Source organism: Notechis scutatus, chromosome 6, assembly GCF_049901735.1.
Source record: "Notechis scutatus isolate UNSWTSFEM ecotype Mainland chromosome 6, rNotScu1.2, whole genome shotgun sequence".
In the NCBI taxonomy this organism is placed as follows: Eukaryota; Metazoa; Chordata; class Lepidosauria; order Squamata; family Elapidae; genus Notechis; species Notechis scutatus.
In genome coordinates this window covers 68,074,481-68,091,902 of record NC_142014.1, presented here as the reverse complement: position 1 = coordinate 68,091,902, position 17,422 = coordinate 68,074,481, and the positions used below count along the sequence as shown (strand labels likewise).

The following is a 17,422-nucleotide window of genomic DNA, read 5'->3' as shown; positions in this document are numbered from 1 at the left end:
CAAAGGTAGCTTAAGCTTTATTATTAGTTCAAGCAAACAGAGGAGCTGCCGGGAGCTTCTTAATAATACCTCAAGGGTAGCCAGTTTCCATAGTTCCCAGAGGTGGATTCCATGCAGAAGCTCCCAACAAACAACAGTCTCAAGGTTTTTATCATAACTTCATGGCACTGTTTGGTCATGAGATTATAAAACCTGACTTTTTGACTTGGTGGCAAATGACTCTGAGATGGGATTTGAAAATTAGATTTTTCCAAGAGAGAAAAGCTTGCAGCTAGGTGTAAATTCCTCCGTTCTCCTTTTTTTTTCTTTTTTTTAGAAAGCAAGAATAAGAAAAACCAAACAGGTTAGCTCAGAATGAACTTTAAACTTCTAGATTTTTCCTAATATGAAGGAAAAATCAAAACATGTCACTAAACTTGAAATAACAATGTCATCTGCATTGGCACTAAACTTGGAAAATAATGTGTTTCTCCAAGTATAAATAGTTATGCAACAGCATGACAAATCAGGAGACTAAATCAGCTGTAGCTTAAGAAGCATACCAATTTTGGTATCCTCATTTGTAAAAAAAATAAAATTGATCTTCTAACCATTGTCCTCGTGGTTGGAAAAACAGACACAAATCAAAATGTGTGCTTGATTCAACCAGGAGGGGGAAAACTCCTGTAGTTAACTTGTCATTCCATCTTATAAAGCTGTGTTGTTAGGACCACATCTAGCATTCAAGAGACAGGCTGAGATTTCAAAAATAGATTTCAGGAAAACACTTAAATCTATTTAGTTAAAATAAATAGAAAATCCTTCCATTTATATTCTCCTGTCATTTTGGAAAGAGTAAATCACTGGTCCTTTTGAGGGTCTTTGAATTATATCCGAAGGTATTCTTAGAGGGAGGAAGAAAAGCCAGGCTGATGAAGCAATTTTGCAGTACCCTTGCAAACTATGCCTCTTTGTTATGTATGACAGTATAGTAGTCCTTGTTTAGCAACCCCAATTGAAATCAGCAACTGGGTCATTAAGAAAAGCAGTTACTAAGTGACTGCTTACAAAGCTTTCCTTTGTTTTACAGACCACTGAAGGCCATAAATGGGAGGATTAAAGTTATTTTTTTCATCATTGTCATAACGGAATGATTTCAGTTGTTAAATGGGGACTACATTATGTATGCACACCTCCAGGTGTTAGAGCTTGGGGTGTGATGCCCCAATGCTGCTTTCATGCTGGCAAAAGGGCAAGAAGCGGCTGTCCATTCCCAAGCCTTTAGGGAAATATATGCTTCAAAAGTCTGAAAGTGTTAACTTTGGCCACAGATTGTGGGCCCCTTTATAAATCAAAGCTCTTTAAAAATATATGTAAAATGGTTATGATTTGAACATGGCAGTCAGAGGATAGTATCTTTCTATATTGGCACTTCAGGAAACAATGTCATTTAAGCAATATATAAATATAGACTTGATAGAAAGATTATGGCTATAGTAGTTTCTTAGTGAAGAGTTGATAGTTTCTGGTGTTCTTTGAAATTTCAGTTCGATAAAACAATCATGTCCTTTCAAGTCATTCTCAGCTCTTAGCAATCACATAGATTTTCTCCAAGATGACTAAACAATAGATAGGTGAATTATAATACAGGCATCCAGTTTTCTTAAGGCAGGATAGTTTATGGTCCCCATAGATGGAAATAGGAGCGAGGCTGGGCCAGAAACCTATTTACTTGTCTTGTTAAGGAGAGTTGGATCTTTTCAAAACAATAAATGTATTTTTGAAAACTACGGCATAATACATTTATCTGGTTTTAATTAGCCAAATTATGTCTAACTCCCCATGTTATTTCTAAAACAAGGTAGATTTTAATGCACTAACTTGGTCATTTCTTGGAAACTGTCTCTTTTTCCTGCATGCCTTTTATTACTGTGTATGCAGTGTTACGTCACTGGTTATTAACACAGTTTGTCCAGAGTGTTATTTTTAACCATGCCACATAAAGTTGGATAAGTATGTTCTCTCCCTATCCTGGCATGACCTGTGCCGAAATCAAAATATTTCCTGGACTTGTCATATTTTTCTCTTCTAGGGCGATCCTAATTAAACTCTGCTGTTTTTTGTGTGTCGGGGGGGTGGGGTGTTAAGGTAACTCTTTTCCCTGCAGGCCACCAGAGATCCTCAGACAGATCCACCTGGAGAACAGAGTCCCAGGCATCAATGGGTAAACAGGCATGAGCAAAGCAAGCATGAGTTGTAGAAGGCACATCGTCAGCTGGCAGGGGAGGATGGTTGTATGTTTATCTGTGTGCTGATGACGCTAATAACCTCAGTGCAGCGCTGCTGAAGACCTTTCCAAAATTAATAATTCTCTTGAGTCTATGAGGTTTACTGAAGTACTTGAGTCTGACCAACCTTTAAGTGTATGTAATACACCTTTTCAATTTGGCACGTTGCTCACTGCAGATATGGAACCAGCTTTGGGGTAGGAAACGCTGTGGTGAAGCAAAAGGAGCTTTTTCCCCCCCCCCCCCCTTCAGTGCTATCAGATTTACTAGAGTGCTGCTGAAATATAGATAAGATAACCTTTATTGTCATTTTTCTTTTACTGTGAGCACACTGGCAGACATTAAAAAAAAAACAGGGAGCAAAGTTGGAGTAAGAAAAGAAATAGAGCACTTCCTTTCTCTTTTGCCTAGCCCTTACATTGCATCGATCTTTCTGTCCTTGCTTTCTAACTCTCACAGTGCTATATGGATTCAGTCCCCAAAAGATTCTTCAGAGCACACAGGAGCACAATTCTTCTCTCTTCAGTACTTCAAAAAGAGCCCTACCTCTCCCCAGCCTTAATCTCTCGCTCTGTATCACTTAGAATGATTGTGGTGTTTTGATAGACTTGAAAGCATGTTTTATTTCACGTTGCTGCAAGATGCACAGTTCAGAATGCAGCCTATACTTTCAACCCACTGGAAACCAGTAGGTCTTCAACAGCAGACACGATCAGATTGGGCCACTCTAAATGGCTTATTAAAAAGTTTTGGTTCCACCCAAGGAGGGAAATAGCTTCTATTCCAGAAGAGTTTTACAGCTCCCTCAAACGTCATATCGTTGAGCTGTCTGGCACGGACACTTGTCAGCTTGGCTTCTGTGCTTCCAGCTCTCTTGTTTTTTTTTCCTGTGCATATTATTTCCTCTGGTCATTTTCTTCCTTCGTTGTTGTTCTGCAGAGGACTCATCATTTCTTTTCAGATGACCATATGGCCGAGCATACCCTCACCATTGAAGAGAGGGCAAGCCAGCTGGCTGCTCTTCTGGAGCAGAGGCCAACAACCAGGCACCAGGTGATGGATTTCCTGCTTGTCTGGTCTGGTTTGATTGCTTGCTGTTCCACAGAAAGGGAATGAAAAGTTACTGCGGCTCTAATGTGGCAGGCATCAGACGCCACATATTAATGGCTGATCACTATATACTCACATTATAGCAGAATTCATTCTACTGTTCTGAGCTTGCAAAAAAATAATAAAACTGTGATCCCCTTTTTCTAACAAATATTCCCCCTTGTGGAATCAGTATTTCAATAGATGCTTCTGGCATGGAATGTAGCTTCTGTGGGAAGGAAGTGACTAAATGAAAAAGGATTTTTAATCAAAAGCATGTTTTGTACTTCCAAAGAATTGGGATTACATTTTTCAGAGGCTGAAACAGATTCAACCAGGGTTAGCAGAGCATTGCTTGGCCACTCTGGAGCAGAATAATGTCTGCAAATATTTATTAGGTTTGGGCAACCATGTTTTTGTAAAATAACCTTCTTAACGAGTAGCTAAACCCAAGAAATCAGAAAGTAACCCATAAAGGGGTTAAACCCAATTTAAAAATGGGTCTTAGGAAAAAAAAGAGAGAACAAACCCAATTCCTGAATTTGCTCTGCTTCATTAATCTGATTCTCAGTGCCAGGAATTCAGTCATATATTATCCCTTGAAAATTAGAATGTATTCTGAAACAATTCTCAACACACCCTCTGAATGAGTTGAGACTGCAGATCCTAAAATTCCAGTGTCTGGGAACTCTGGCATTTGCTGTCTAAACACAATGCAGAGGGTACCAGATTCAAGAAAACTAGAATATACTTTCTAGTTTTGTGTAAGCTGCTGCAGTGTCAAATTCTGTTCATTTAGCTATCAGTTTTGGCTGATGGGGTTAAACCCCAAATTAATCCTGATGGTATTAAAAAACATTCCTCTTTTGACACATTCCAGTCAGCAGCTTTGCCATAAAGCTGTAAACTCTTACCATAGCTTTTTTTAAAAAACAAACAAACAAATCTCTTCAAAAACCCCAATCTTTTGTTTATGGTTGTATTTCATATCCACAATATTTCTGTTTATTATTATCAAAGGATATTCTATGACATAAACTTTTCAAGGAAGATTTCCCAGATTTTCTTCAGAGCAGATTGTTGACTACTGTGTAGTGTAAATTTTTTCCAAATCCCACAGTCCGTCCTCATCAATTTGGATAGATCCTCATTTCTAGAATTTGAACAGAAGACCCTCATGGCAACACTAGCACTTAGGCTGTTTCCCCACTGAAAACATCTGATATGTTGAAGCTTGGATGGATTTCATTTTCCCATGGCTTTTAAACATGTCATCGCCTGACTTTCTCGCCTTTATTTTGTAGCCAGAGACTGAGCGAGCTCGTCGATCGGTTGTCGAGCAGTGGGAGCTCTCCTGTAGCCTCCGCTCTTCCAGCCGCCCCGCTTCTCCCTCATCTGATTCCCTCAGACAGGTAGCATGGTGTGGGGCTTCTCGCTACACCCGACTGCATACGTGAGCCTGCTCCATCTCCTGCTGTTGAATAGACCTCAGGCATCTCCAAGGTCTTTGCTTTGGCGAAGCTGAGTTTAATTCTGTTTGCTTGTGAATGAGAAAGCTTAAGCTGCTTTATACCCAGGGTATTCCAAGGCTGATAGAAATCGGTACCGATGTGCATCTTGCCTGTCTTAACATCACTGGCTATATTTTAGAGTATGCCTCCAAAGTCGTTCACAAGACACAAGGACACACATCACGGATGTCTCCAAGAGCCTCTTCCTTCTAATATTGTTATTTACAATTGGACTGCTTGAGGCACCCCCGGAGCTCAAATTACCAAACTATGGTTTGGTCAGCAAGTACATATCTTTCTCACCTTGCTCCACTCTTATCTCAGGATCGTGTCCTCCTCTTGTTTTCACTTTTGTAGTAGTTGTAATTGTGATGACTGAAGTTGCAGAGCAACTTACAACAAAATGTACTGTACTTTGGAAATTTAAAAAACGGAGACCAATAAGCGGTGAGGAACTGAAATGCTTATCGCTTGCCTTGTTGAAACTAAAGCTCGTGAATGTTCCTAAACTAGGAAACATTATATTTATTATCAGAAAATGTTGTCTGTTTCTGCAGATAAACAGGCAGCACTGACCCTCAACCCATGCAAGCGCCCCCCCCAGCAGTTCACCTCCCAATGACCCTGACTTGATATAACCAATTCATTCATTGATATAACCAATTCACAAGATATCATTGATGACTTACACCTGGCCCATCACAAGACACATCACAGACCCTCAGTTGACAAACACGCACCTGAAGCCCTTGTAAACAGAACACTGACATTCCCTAAACTCTGTTACCTAGCCTGGTAACAAAATGCTCAGAAACCAACCCATAAGCTCGGAGAATGAACCTTCACCTTCATCCTACACCAAAGCTATAGATATTTGCCACTATTGCAAACATACATATATTATTGAAAGGGTAAAATCCACTTCTAATCTTGTTTTCCTATGTGTTGGTTTGCTTTTATCTGGGTAGCAGAAGGAGATATATTTTTGAGTGGATATATCCAACGTGATGACTAAATTTACTGGTATCCAGAAACACTTTCTGGTTAGAAGACTGGGAATATAAATCTCCCATTCCAAGCCAAAAAAGGAAATTCTTCCAATCAGATTTGGGGTAGAAAAACAAGACTAAAAGGCCTCTGTATCATTTGCTCTGATTGAAGCAGAACCCACTTAAACCAATTACTAAAAAACTTTTGGTGACCAATAGGTCACCCACTTTCTCCAGCCCTTCCAAATGAAAAGAAAGAAGCATTTACAAGTCACAATCTACTCTCTGTGAGTTAAGACTTGCTGATAAGCAGAGAGAAACTGTTTTCTGGCAGTTATCCAATATAATTGGCCAATTATACTGTCAGTACATGAATAAGACAGAAGGTCATAATGTATGGAAATAAGCAGGGTTTTCTAAGGACCTTAATTTGCCAGACTTCAAGATAACATGCAATTTTAGAAGACTTGCTTGCTTCATTCATACAGAAACAGGAAGTAGCAACATTATCTTCCAAACAATTATTACTTCATGGGTGTTGATTGCAAGGTGAGATGATGATCCATAGATTAGCCAGACTTGTAGATGTTCCTGAAATATAGGACATGATGAAAAGCAAAGCAAATTGTGAAGAATTTCAAATTAGATGAATAGGCAATAACATAATAAATAAACTCCAAACGTTGCAGGAAATTTATGTTAAAGAAGGCAAGAATCCCAACTTTATGTACAGCATACATTTATGAAGTCCAAACTCTCTGTGATTTCTCCAGCAAAAAAGGAGGGGGTGGCATGTTGTGTTCTTACGTAAAACTTTCAGCCACAATAAAAGGTGATTTAAGAATTACAGATTATTAGGTAATCATCCAGGATTGTAATAATTTTATGTAAATATGTGGAGTCCACTTCTCTGAATAATGTGTACATTTTTGATATCCCAACTCAAAATAGACATTGAAGAACTTTCCATACAAGGTTGAGAGTAACTTGTGGGTTTTAGTTGAAGAACATTATTCTGTGAGATATTTTCTTGCACATTATGGGGATTTTTCTTTGACATAATGCTAGAATTATGTCACAGGTGATTGGCAGTAGAGTTGGCGATAGATCATTAAACAATTTCTTCATACCGATTGCTGTCAACATTGAATTTCGTGAGCTTTAACGGTTCTTTAAAAGGAGACAAAATAAATCCAAAGAAACTGAAAAATATTTGTAGAAACTTCAGTCAACCTAGTTTATTTATCATGGAGAGATAGGCAGCAAACAAATTTAATAAATAAAATAAATTATTATTAGATTTATACCTCTTCTTTACTTATACAACTCTAGGCAGTGTTCCTAATGTTTCTGTCTCCTGTTTCCCCAACAATTACCCTGTATGATGGGTTGGGCTGAGAGAGAGGAACCGTCCCAAAATTGCCCAGTTGGCTTTCATGTCTAAGGAAGGACTAGAATTCACTGTCCTCCAGTTTCTACTCCAGCACCTTAACCATTGCAACAGACTAGCTCTTTCTGACTAATGGGTATCAGTTCAGGAGTTGGGGGAGGGGGGCAAAACAGATAGCAGGCCTTTTAATCTTTCTTGCTATGTGTGTCTAGATTGACATTATAGTCACAGCAGTTTTTACAGTCATGGTAGTTGGGCAATATGGAAATGTACTTCTGCATATCCACCCAACATCAGGTTGGAGAAGGGCAAAGCTATCGTACCTTTTCTACTACCTTCAGTCACTCAAGAAGGCAAAAGGAAAAGCTTGCAGGTCTTCGCCTGTGTTCCTCTGTGCAAAGGAAATTAATGTATAATCGTTGGAACCCCCTTTGTTTCTGAAACGACTGAACTGTTGGATGGTTCTACTTTGTTTTTGAATCTCTTTTCAAACTTGTTTTTCTTGAAGGGGTGCCATCCAACATCAGTCTGTTTTTCGTTTCCCATGGAGGTGTTGGCAGAATGTATTTTGTGAGACTTCTCAAACAAAAGATTTTTCTCTTCCAATATAGTTCTTGAATTATAATCCTGTCTGTTTTTTTCTGTAGTGCAGTTTGATTTATAGTTTGCTTTTAGAATCCTGTAGAAACGCTCTTCTTCTTGGGCTAAAAGCTAATATCAGCAATTTTCACATTAAGTGTCTCTTTCCTGCTGTCGTCTTTTTTTTCTTTTTCTTCCAAAATATCCTTTATTCAGAACATACAATTCCCAAGCTTATGTTTTTGGATATCATAGGTACTCATAATATCCAAATACTTGGATATTGCTGTGAATAACATTCTTCCGTGTACTGTATATCCCTTAAATAGCAACAGGACTTTTTTCTAACGCATCTTTCAGACGGGGAAGATTAGTTTAAATTTAGCAAAGATGTGGTAATGGAAGCAAGTTTTTAACTGTCCAACGTTCCATGGTTTTTTTTCCTTACATTTGGATTGTCTCACTTTGAGCAAATACAGCACACGTCTCTTGCTGAAACAGGAGTTTATTCACTTCCCTTGTGCACCATCAGGGCCAAATTGCTGCTAAAATCTAGGGGGCTTTGTCTTTGAAGTGTCAAATTTATGTTTTACCGGTGTTTATGTTTGGTAAAACATAAATGTTAACACAAAAAAGTAATTTGTCGGGAAGGCCCTTGGATAAAACGGAAGCAGTGTGCTCCATCCCATAATTGGATAGACCAGGTTGCCCTGATAGACCAGTCCCACTGGAGAAAAAACACTTTTGGTCTTTGATTTGTTGAAGTGTTTTCTGACAAATGAGTTAGGCTTTTCTGAGAATCACGTGGAATTGGTTATGGACTGTGCGTGGTTACATTTTGTGTTGCTTACACCACTGGTTGCTGCTGTCACCTGTTTTGCTGGTATCACACCCACTTGCGTGATACACTGCCCTGGCATGGTTTAATTCATTTTTGCACCCTTTTTTTTTTCTTTTGTTGGTTTCAACGCAATTTATATTGTTTCTCTTTCCATCCATTACCTTCTCTCTCCCCAATTATTTTCACCTGGTAGAAGTATATAAAGATGTATACAGGAGGCGTGAGCTCATTGGCTGAGCAGATAGCCAATCAGCTTCAAAGGAAAGACCAGCCTAAAACCCTGCTAGACAAAAAGGAACTGGTAAGAGAATGACTTTCAGAATGCAACGTGTGTTTGAGAGCGTGAGATTTGAAATTAGGTTCTCTTTCTTCATTTCATAATAAAGCATTGCCCCCACCCCTTGATGCTTTATCTGAGGTAGTCAGACATCTATGAAGATTCTCAATCATCCAGGTCATGGTTGTCCCAAAGCTGCTTTTTAAAAGGCAACTGGACTTCCTTGGTTTTTTCCCCCTGACTCTTTTGAAGATAGCAAAGTCCACATTTTTGAACAGAGAGGACCATTGGTTTGAAAGAAAGAACAAAGAGGCCATCTGTGTTAAAATTGAACAGCCCTCTCTTAACAGAGGGGGAGGCATAAGACATCAACCATCTCTTATCTACAACACAGTCCTTTTAGCAGTCCAAAAAAGGTTCCACACCCGTTTGCACTCTAATTCAGGTAACCGTGAGGATACAGGTGAACCCCCAAGCGTCCTCAATGACTCTCAGAGAGCTAAAGACCAACCTTCAGAGTGTCAATGACCAGATGATTTCAAAAATATAAATCCTTTCATTCCCCACCATTCAATCAGAACTGAAGGAGCTTCTTGGATGAGAAGTGAAACATCTTCAAGGAAAAAACCCAAGAAAGTTCAAGTTCAAGGGGGGGGGAACCAAGAAAGCCCTTTGAAAATCATCTTTGGGACAGGTAGTCAGACATACCTGTTTCTGTTCCTGACTCTTATAAAGACTCCTATGAATAAAAGATGAGTTGAGAGATAGATTGTGTCTTTAGGATTATATATGCGGACGTCACTCGATATCATATAGACCGGTTGAAACTCTTGCTCTGGTGGATGGGGAAGCTTATTACCATTGCAATTTTTATATCACAAGTACCTCTTTCATAATAACCGATACAAAGTAAATAATTATTTCCTCCTTTAGAGATGGGAAGTGAAGGTCAACAAGACTATGAATTATTTATATATCCTCTAATCCATCCAATGCCACAGGGCTTGTATACTTAGGGTAGTTAAGTGCTACATGTCCTGGGTTACTTGTACCATTTGCCAACCTTTTCTCACCGTCTCAGGATCCTTGGTTTATTGTTTACTCTGTTTCGGGCGTTCTCTGGAGCATCCTCCATACAAAATTTCAAGACAACCGAAGAGAAAATGAATGGCTTCAATGGGAGTGAAACCAAACTTACAATGCTTTTCTTGCTCCTATTGCTTTAGGGTTCATTAAAAAAAGAGTTCCCCCCCAATGTTGGAGGCAGTGATGTCTGTTACTTCTGCCACAAGCGGGTTTATGTGATGGAGAGGCTCAGCGCTGAAGGCAAATTCTTCCACCGCAGCTGCTTTAAATGTGAATACTGCGCCACCACTCTGCGCTTGTCCTCCTATGCCTACGATTTGGTGGACGGTAAGTGACATTGTCTTTGAAGTTGAATTTGTCTTCTGGGGCTGCACATCTGCAGAAATAAATCTTGGGATATGTCCTTAGAGGAAGGAAGAAGGAGGTCATTGCATGTTGCTTAGGTCATTTTTAATCTAAAAAGGCTGAGGTGCAAAAAAACAAAACAGAACTGATGGTAAATGGCAAAATCTGAAACTTCATTGAATTAGAATTATTTTAATTAATTTGAGCGATTGGTTTCTACAGGAGCTCACGGCTGTTTACTTGAAATCTTGTTTCCTTTTATTCCCTCATCCCCCAAGAAAAGCAGCCTTATCAAGTGAGTTAGAAAAAAAAGTGTGAGACCTACAGTCTTCCAGTGAGTCCCAAAGGCTAAGAGTAAAATTAACATGGAAGTCCTTGGTGTTAGTCCACCATCTTAACTACAAGGGTCACATCCAACCTAGAGGAAGTCCCTGACTGATAGTCAATCCATGACTTTTAACTACAGAAATCACAACCTTCGTCTATGATCTTAACAACAGGGTTCACAAGGAACTTCGATGAGATCATGATTTCCAAAAAATCTGATTGGGTTTGCAAAGATAAGTAGGAATACCATTAAAAATCATTTTGGGGTTTATAACCCACTTTTCCTAGGCCAGTGAACTGTGGGGTGGTTTAGGTAAAGTAGGAGTGAATTTTAGCAGCATTTTTGCTTTACCTCCACAAGCCACAGAGAATGGATGGAGTCTTTGATAACTGTGATATATAGTTTAAAATTTAGTTATTAAAGTAGTAAATTTGTTTCTTTCCCAACCATAACCCTAATGAAATTATTAGTTGTATGCATGGTCACAAGTTTAATTATTATTTTAGTGGGTTGAATTACTACAAAATGTAGGAACCAGTCTCATAGCTAAAATTTAGCTATTTTAAATAATGTTAACTATAGATTGTAAAATTGAAATAAATACCAGAAAATACTTATGTAGACAACTTATGCTGAACTATAAACTGGACCAACTTGAAGGAGACTCCTGTCTGTCTTCAGCTGTGGAAGCTCTGTGGGGGACTTGGGGCCAGTTCTTCTCTGTAGTCCAGGAGCCAGACAGGTGCTGGATTACAGTTGGGGAAACCAAGGTTCTAGTCCTTCCTCAACCATAGGAGTCTTTGAGCAACTCCCTTTTTCAGCAAAAGAGCCAGGGTGATAGAATAATGAAGGTTTTTTGATAGAAGATGGGAGCTCCCAAGTTCTAATCAACCTTCCCCATGACAATACTCTGGGAGACTTTGGATGAGTCCCTTTTTCTCAGCTCAACCTATCTCATATTGTTGTTGTTATGGCAAAAATTGGAGGAGGAGGTGGTATTATGTATATCACCTTGAACTCTTGACATAGTACAAACCTTACACATATTAATATCTAGGTTTATATTAAAACTAGATTTAATATAGACTTAGATATACTAACTTTTTACAAAAGCACCAAGTGAGACTACTCAGTTGCATTTACAATGAACAACGGTTATTGCTATCTCTTACAGAAAGGAGGATTTAGTTTTAACGATAAAAGAATAGGTACTTTTAAATCTCAGCTGTAGGTTTTCAACGAGACTAATTATTTCATAGAGAAGGATACATACATATGATTCAACTCCTAATTGATGGTATTGTTGTGGAAAACATTGCTTAATAATTAGCGAGGCTGGTTATATTTTACAATTTACAATAATACTATTTCAGTGCTGAGACTGTAGATCTTTGCAGCCACATATTAATTAGATTTCTCTTGAGAGATCCCATAAATTGCTAACTAAGACATTCCCTGAGGAGAGGAATGGCCAGTTTCTCAACTTTTAAGATCTTTGTTATTAGATTGCTGTAACTTTCCATAAGGAAGCGTCCTCAGAGACTTTTCAGAAGATTTTGTGGATCATCAGAGGTTCTTGTACCACTGACTTCAGGAGCAGATCTATTGGCTGTTAGAATAGAATATATTAGACAAATATTTAAAATGTATAGTTGGAAACCACCTGCCTTGGCATGACACATTCCAACAGTTTTCCCCATTCTTCATCCCCCAAAATTTCCAAGAGTTGCTTGCAAGCTGTAGCCTGTTTGGAGTTAATGCCTAGCCCTTCTGTTTTTGCATTCATTTTCTAGCAGTTTTTCTGCCAGATTTTCATGTGATACAGCCTTTGTTCCTTAACAGTGGCGCTTTGTTTGGGATAACATACAAGTTTCTCTGGGATGCTCGGGTGGCTAACTGGGTGTTGGTTTATAGATGTCAGGGAAATGTAGGGAAATTGATTATTTTTCAAACTGGAATAAGTTAATTTAAATTCAAACTTACATAGTTGACATGACAAAGTAGACATGATACAAGGAAATTCCTGCCCTGCAAGTTTTAAACAGTTGTGGCGTTCGTCTATTATCTTATTGTTTTCCTTGATCTGTTTGTAGGAAAATTCTACTGCAAACCTCACTACTGTTACAGACTTTCAGGTTATGCCCAGAGGAAGAGACCAGCAGTGGGTCCATTGTCAGGAAAGGTAAGATGTAGTTTTATTTTTTAATAAGAATTGCTTCTTGGTATTAAAAATGGCTTTGAGTCACTTGTAAGGGGAGGTTTAATTTTAAAACTTGCAGAACTGTAAAATGTAAAATCATACTTTTCTATAGTCAAAATTGAAAATATTGTATAGAATCATAAAAATACTCTTCATTATTTCCCGTATGTTCAATTATTTCACAAAGGAGGGGATTTTTTTCAATCAGTTGATTCAAAACCGTCAAGGCTGGCTATTAATGAGTATGTCCTCCAAATGTTTTGGGCACTATCTTTCATCAATGTGAGGCAAAATGGGTCACGGAAAGGTTTTATGGAAACTATAAGTCAAAATATGTGGAAGACATTGGGGTCTATATCCCAATCCAGAATGCAGATGAACGAGATGAAGGGATAAATTAAAACAGTCACATGTTCATTTTATCTCTATGGTTGACTTTATATTCTTTCTTTGCATTTAAAACTTTGCATAACATCAAATGGCCAAATCTGCATCTATAAATCCATGTTTTAGTTTATTTATTTTTGTATAATATATAATATACATATACACATACACATTATGTATGTATGTATGTATGTATGTATGTATGTATGTATGTATATTCACCAGAAATTTAAGGGCCACCTACCCTTCTGGAAGGTAATGAAGACCTGGCTGTTTCCATCATGATTGGGCTAGGGTGGTGTTGAATCAGGGAGTCAATACCGATAGTATGATTGGTCTGACACCTGATGAAAAGAGTTTATATTTTAATATTTTTGTATTGGTTGCTATGAACTGCCTAGGATCCCTATGTAAGATAGGGATAATTTAAATAAACTTTATTTAATTTAAATCAATTAAATAAATTTTATTTAATTTAAATCAATTAAATCAATTTAAATAAATAAGGAAATAAGTGGTCATGTTTATCTGTTATCTAGGGAGTATTGATGATGAAGGGAAGCATGAATTATGGATGGCCAACTTCCAGTTCACTGCCGGTTTCACCCCTGACATTTTGCCAGTAGACTTTGTTAGCCGTTCACCATCTGATTCACAATCTGTCATAAATTAGCTTTGCTCATGGATGCGGGGAAGGGGGTTAAGAAACTGACCAAATGGATTTGTATGCATTTCTGGGCTGATGCAGCCTCTAAATACTTGGTTGTTGTCATTCTGGTATCTTTGGATCAAACAGCAGCTTATGCTCAGTTTTGTCCTCTCTCAGAAACAGCCTGATTCCCAACAATCCATTGAACATGGATGGGAGTGAGGGAAGTAGGTGCAAAGACAAGAGTGTGTAGAAAGAAAGGAATGTCAGAAGGTGATGAATGAGCTGGAGAAAGCTGAAGCAGTTGTGGGGTTAACAAACAGTCTTCAACTGTACGTTTTATTTCAATTTCAGTGAAAAAAACCTCTCCACATAGCCAGCAGAGGAGAATATGTTGAAAATCAGTTCTCAGTCCTGAAAAGCTATCTTTGTTTTGAAGGAATTAAAAATAGCATAATGAATCAAACCATGGTTAAGTAAGATCTCAGCAGCTCACCATCGCAAACATGTTTAGCTTTTTAAGCAAAACAGTGTCACCCTTTGTTCATTTGCATCTTCCTTTACCTACACTTAACGTTCTCTATTTCCTTACCTATCCCTCCCACTCCAGGAAAACAAAGGGACTGTACAGGACAACATGGCGGCTGATGGTTCAGGGCGTGCCAATTCCATCTCAGCCTCATCAGAGAAGACCCCAGGTAGCTCTGCTTCCTTGTTTGGCAAGATGGTGCGGTACTCGCTCTGTGCCTTTGACAGAGTTAGGGAGGCAAGCCAGCTGCTGCAGGGCATGGTTTCCTCCATTGGGTACCACATAGCCCAAAATCCTTTGGACTCCTTTTTCATGTGCCAGCTGGTAGCATTTGGAGTCCCCTTTCTCTATGTCCAGTCGGAGATCCTTGTGCAGATATTGGGAGAGTTTTTATCAGCACTAGGATATTAACCACAGCATTGTAACCCTGATTTGTTTGGGGAGACCCTGTGGGACCAATATGTACATGGGGAAGGGGGGAAGGAGCAACATATCTTGTAGTTTTGCCAAATCTCTTCAAAAATGACCTTTAAAAATATTGTTTTGAATCTGGTTCAGGTAAACACAGACAACCAGTTCAGCATTTCCTTATGGTGGGGTCCAGTTTTTTCAAAAAAAAAATGACCTGTGAAATGGGTAACTGATGAATTATTTATGATGCTTGAAAAGGCTTGGAATATGGCTTCATTGATTAAATTTCTGTGTTTACTCAAACTCTTGACTGCTGTATGTATCCCCTGTATCCCCTGACTCTCACTAATGTGGTATCTGAATAGCAAAACATCAAAACCTCACCAATAATCCTCCTTGATTTCTCTGACAGCTAAGAGGGGCCCACAGCCTTTAACTCTAGTGGGCTCTGAGGTTGACAAGCTCTGATCTCCTCATCCTAAATATGGAGGCTTTCTGGTGGTTCAGGAATGGGCTGTCAAGTCAAAGTGCTATTGAGAGGATTCTGCTTGACCTTGAAGTTGATGCTTCCTTCAAGGCAGCGTCTTGTGCCAAAAACATTCATGTGGCTAGGCTGTCCTTTTGGACCATTGGTAACCGAACTGGAAGGAAACCTGAAGGAAAATCAGAATGGATTTAGTTCTGGGTCTGGAAAACTGTGGGCCTATTTAGTTTATGGCCAATATTTGGGAACGAACCCATGATGGTTTGGCCTTCGAATAAATATTTAAAATGCATGAAAAAATTATAATTGCATGACTTGAGCCTTGGGGTTTTCCATTAATGTAATTGCTTAGTTGCTGTCACAGAGTGAATCCCCTAAAAGGAATCGAAACCTAGTAATCCAGACAAATATCGAACAGGAAAGTTTAATTTAATTTTGTTATTTGATAGGACAATTTAGGTAATTTGCAAGTGGAACAAATTGCATATGAACCAGATTTCCAATAATTCTAGGGAGCTTCTGACTTATTTTTCTCAGTTTAATTTGAGTTAATGTCTGGTGTGGATTCTTCAGAAGGTACTTAACCTGTTAATTCCTGTTTCCTGCTGGTCAGGAGAGAAAATTGGCACCTCACGTTTCATGACTGTCTGCTAGGTAGAGTGGCATTTCAGTAGTGAGTGACAAGTATAGGAAATCAATATATATGCTACATTAAGCAACTAGAGAGTACTTTATATATTTATAGTGTGACTTCAGGGGTCAAATAGCTATTTTGCTAATATGTGTGTTTCTATGTGTTTGAATTATAGAAGTAATATTTTAAGCATCCTACTAAATTGATTATAGCAATAATTAAAGCATGAATTAATCCTGTGTTTTGTGGTATAAATGCTTTATGGCTTTTGGTGAAAGTTAAAGCTATTTCAAATCATCGCATACCAGCGTGGACTCAGAGCTGAGGAAATGTTGAATTTTATCTAGGTCAGACTGGACATCTTTGGATTTTTCAGACCTAGCTTGCTTCCAAAAACAAGTCTTGCAAAGTCTTTGTGCAAATTCTGAATTGCTACCAAGAATAAAGAGAGTGGATTCTTTTTAACTGCCAATGAGAGAAACTGAAATTAAAGCAAATTGGCATTTTGAAGTGTGCAAATTATTCCTGATTTGTCAAGAAAAAGTGGCAGGGGGATTACTAATATATTAGAAATGCTGGACAAACTCTGTATCAATCTATGTTTGTGGTCAGTTGTCCATTCTAGGCTCTTGGTTCAGAGTGGACCAGGGCATGAGAGTGGTGTGCTGCTTTTTTTGCTGTTTGCATGTTTCAAGAAAGTTAGCATTCAATGTTTGCTTGATTACTATGGAATTTTAAATCTCTACTCTCCCTTGTCTATTAGCTAACTTGGGTAGCAGAGAAGAGAATCTTACTGTATTCAGGCTTGTGGTTTAATAGATAAAATAGGTACTTCCTGTAAGTTGTTATTAGTTTTCCTGGCACATGTGTCCCTTCCACTTTATGGAATGTGTGATTGTCATTAGAATATAATTCTAGATCAAAGACATCATTCACCGAACTTAAAGAAACACATTTAGTACAGCTGTTAAAGCAGGCCACATTTCCTCTTCATGGCTGCTTCTGATTTACAAAGGCCCCTGAAATTGTTTTCCGTGAATTGCTTTTGATGTTCCTGCTATCTGGAGACATTTTTTGGAAATTGACTGTCAAAAGGTTGCAGTCCTCTCTGCTGATCCAAGAGTGATGAAAGTCACAACTGGTGCTTTCTATACTTGAACTCCGACATACTTATTGCAGTCCTTGTATTAAACTTTTCTTTGTACTTTTTTCCCCTGAGACTCTTATGCCAAATAACTGCTTTACTTTTGCCTATATGATACAGTTGCTGCTGCCAATTAAAGCTATGAGAGTCCTTGCTTTTCAGTGGTTATCTCCTGTAACAGTTGCCTGTCTTGTTTTTTTTTTGATTGTTTTACAGTGAGTGTTAATTTTTTAAATTTGTATTTTTAAATACACAAATGTTATTCATTGTTTGTAAAATGTT

At 38.4% G+C, this 17,422-nt stretch overlaps 1 protein-coding gene across 31 annotated transcripts in view; it reads left to right on the top strand.

The window, feature by feature from the left end:
- The window catches only part of MICAL3 (microtubule associated monooxygenase, calponin and LIM domain containing 3), a 216,465-nt gene that overhangs the window by 130,230 nt on the left and 68,813 nt on the right, over positions 1-17,422 (top strand). For 18 of the 31 annotated variants that reach the window (XM_087968628.1, XM_087968627.1, XM_087968631.1 and 15 more), the window contains exons 19-25: positions 2,147-2,203; positions 3,207-3,320; positions 4,661-4,768; positions 8,860-8,967; positions 10,170-10,356; positions 12,796-12,884; positions 14,549-14,636. In XM_087968628.1, coding sequence (XP_087824754.1) covers positions 2,147-2,203; positions 3,207-3,320; positions 4,661-4,768; positions 8,860-8,967; positions 10,170-10,356; positions 12,796-12,884; positions 14,549-14,636 — 751 coding nt within the window. The remainder of the gene's footprint in view (positions 1-2,146; positions 2,204-3,206; positions 3,321-4,660; positions 4,769-8,859; positions 8,968-10,169; positions 10,357-12,795; positions 12,885-14,548; positions 14,637-17,422) is intronic. The other 13 variants (XM_087968658.1, XM_087968656.1, XM_087968659.1 and 10 more) reach the window with 2 other exon arrangements.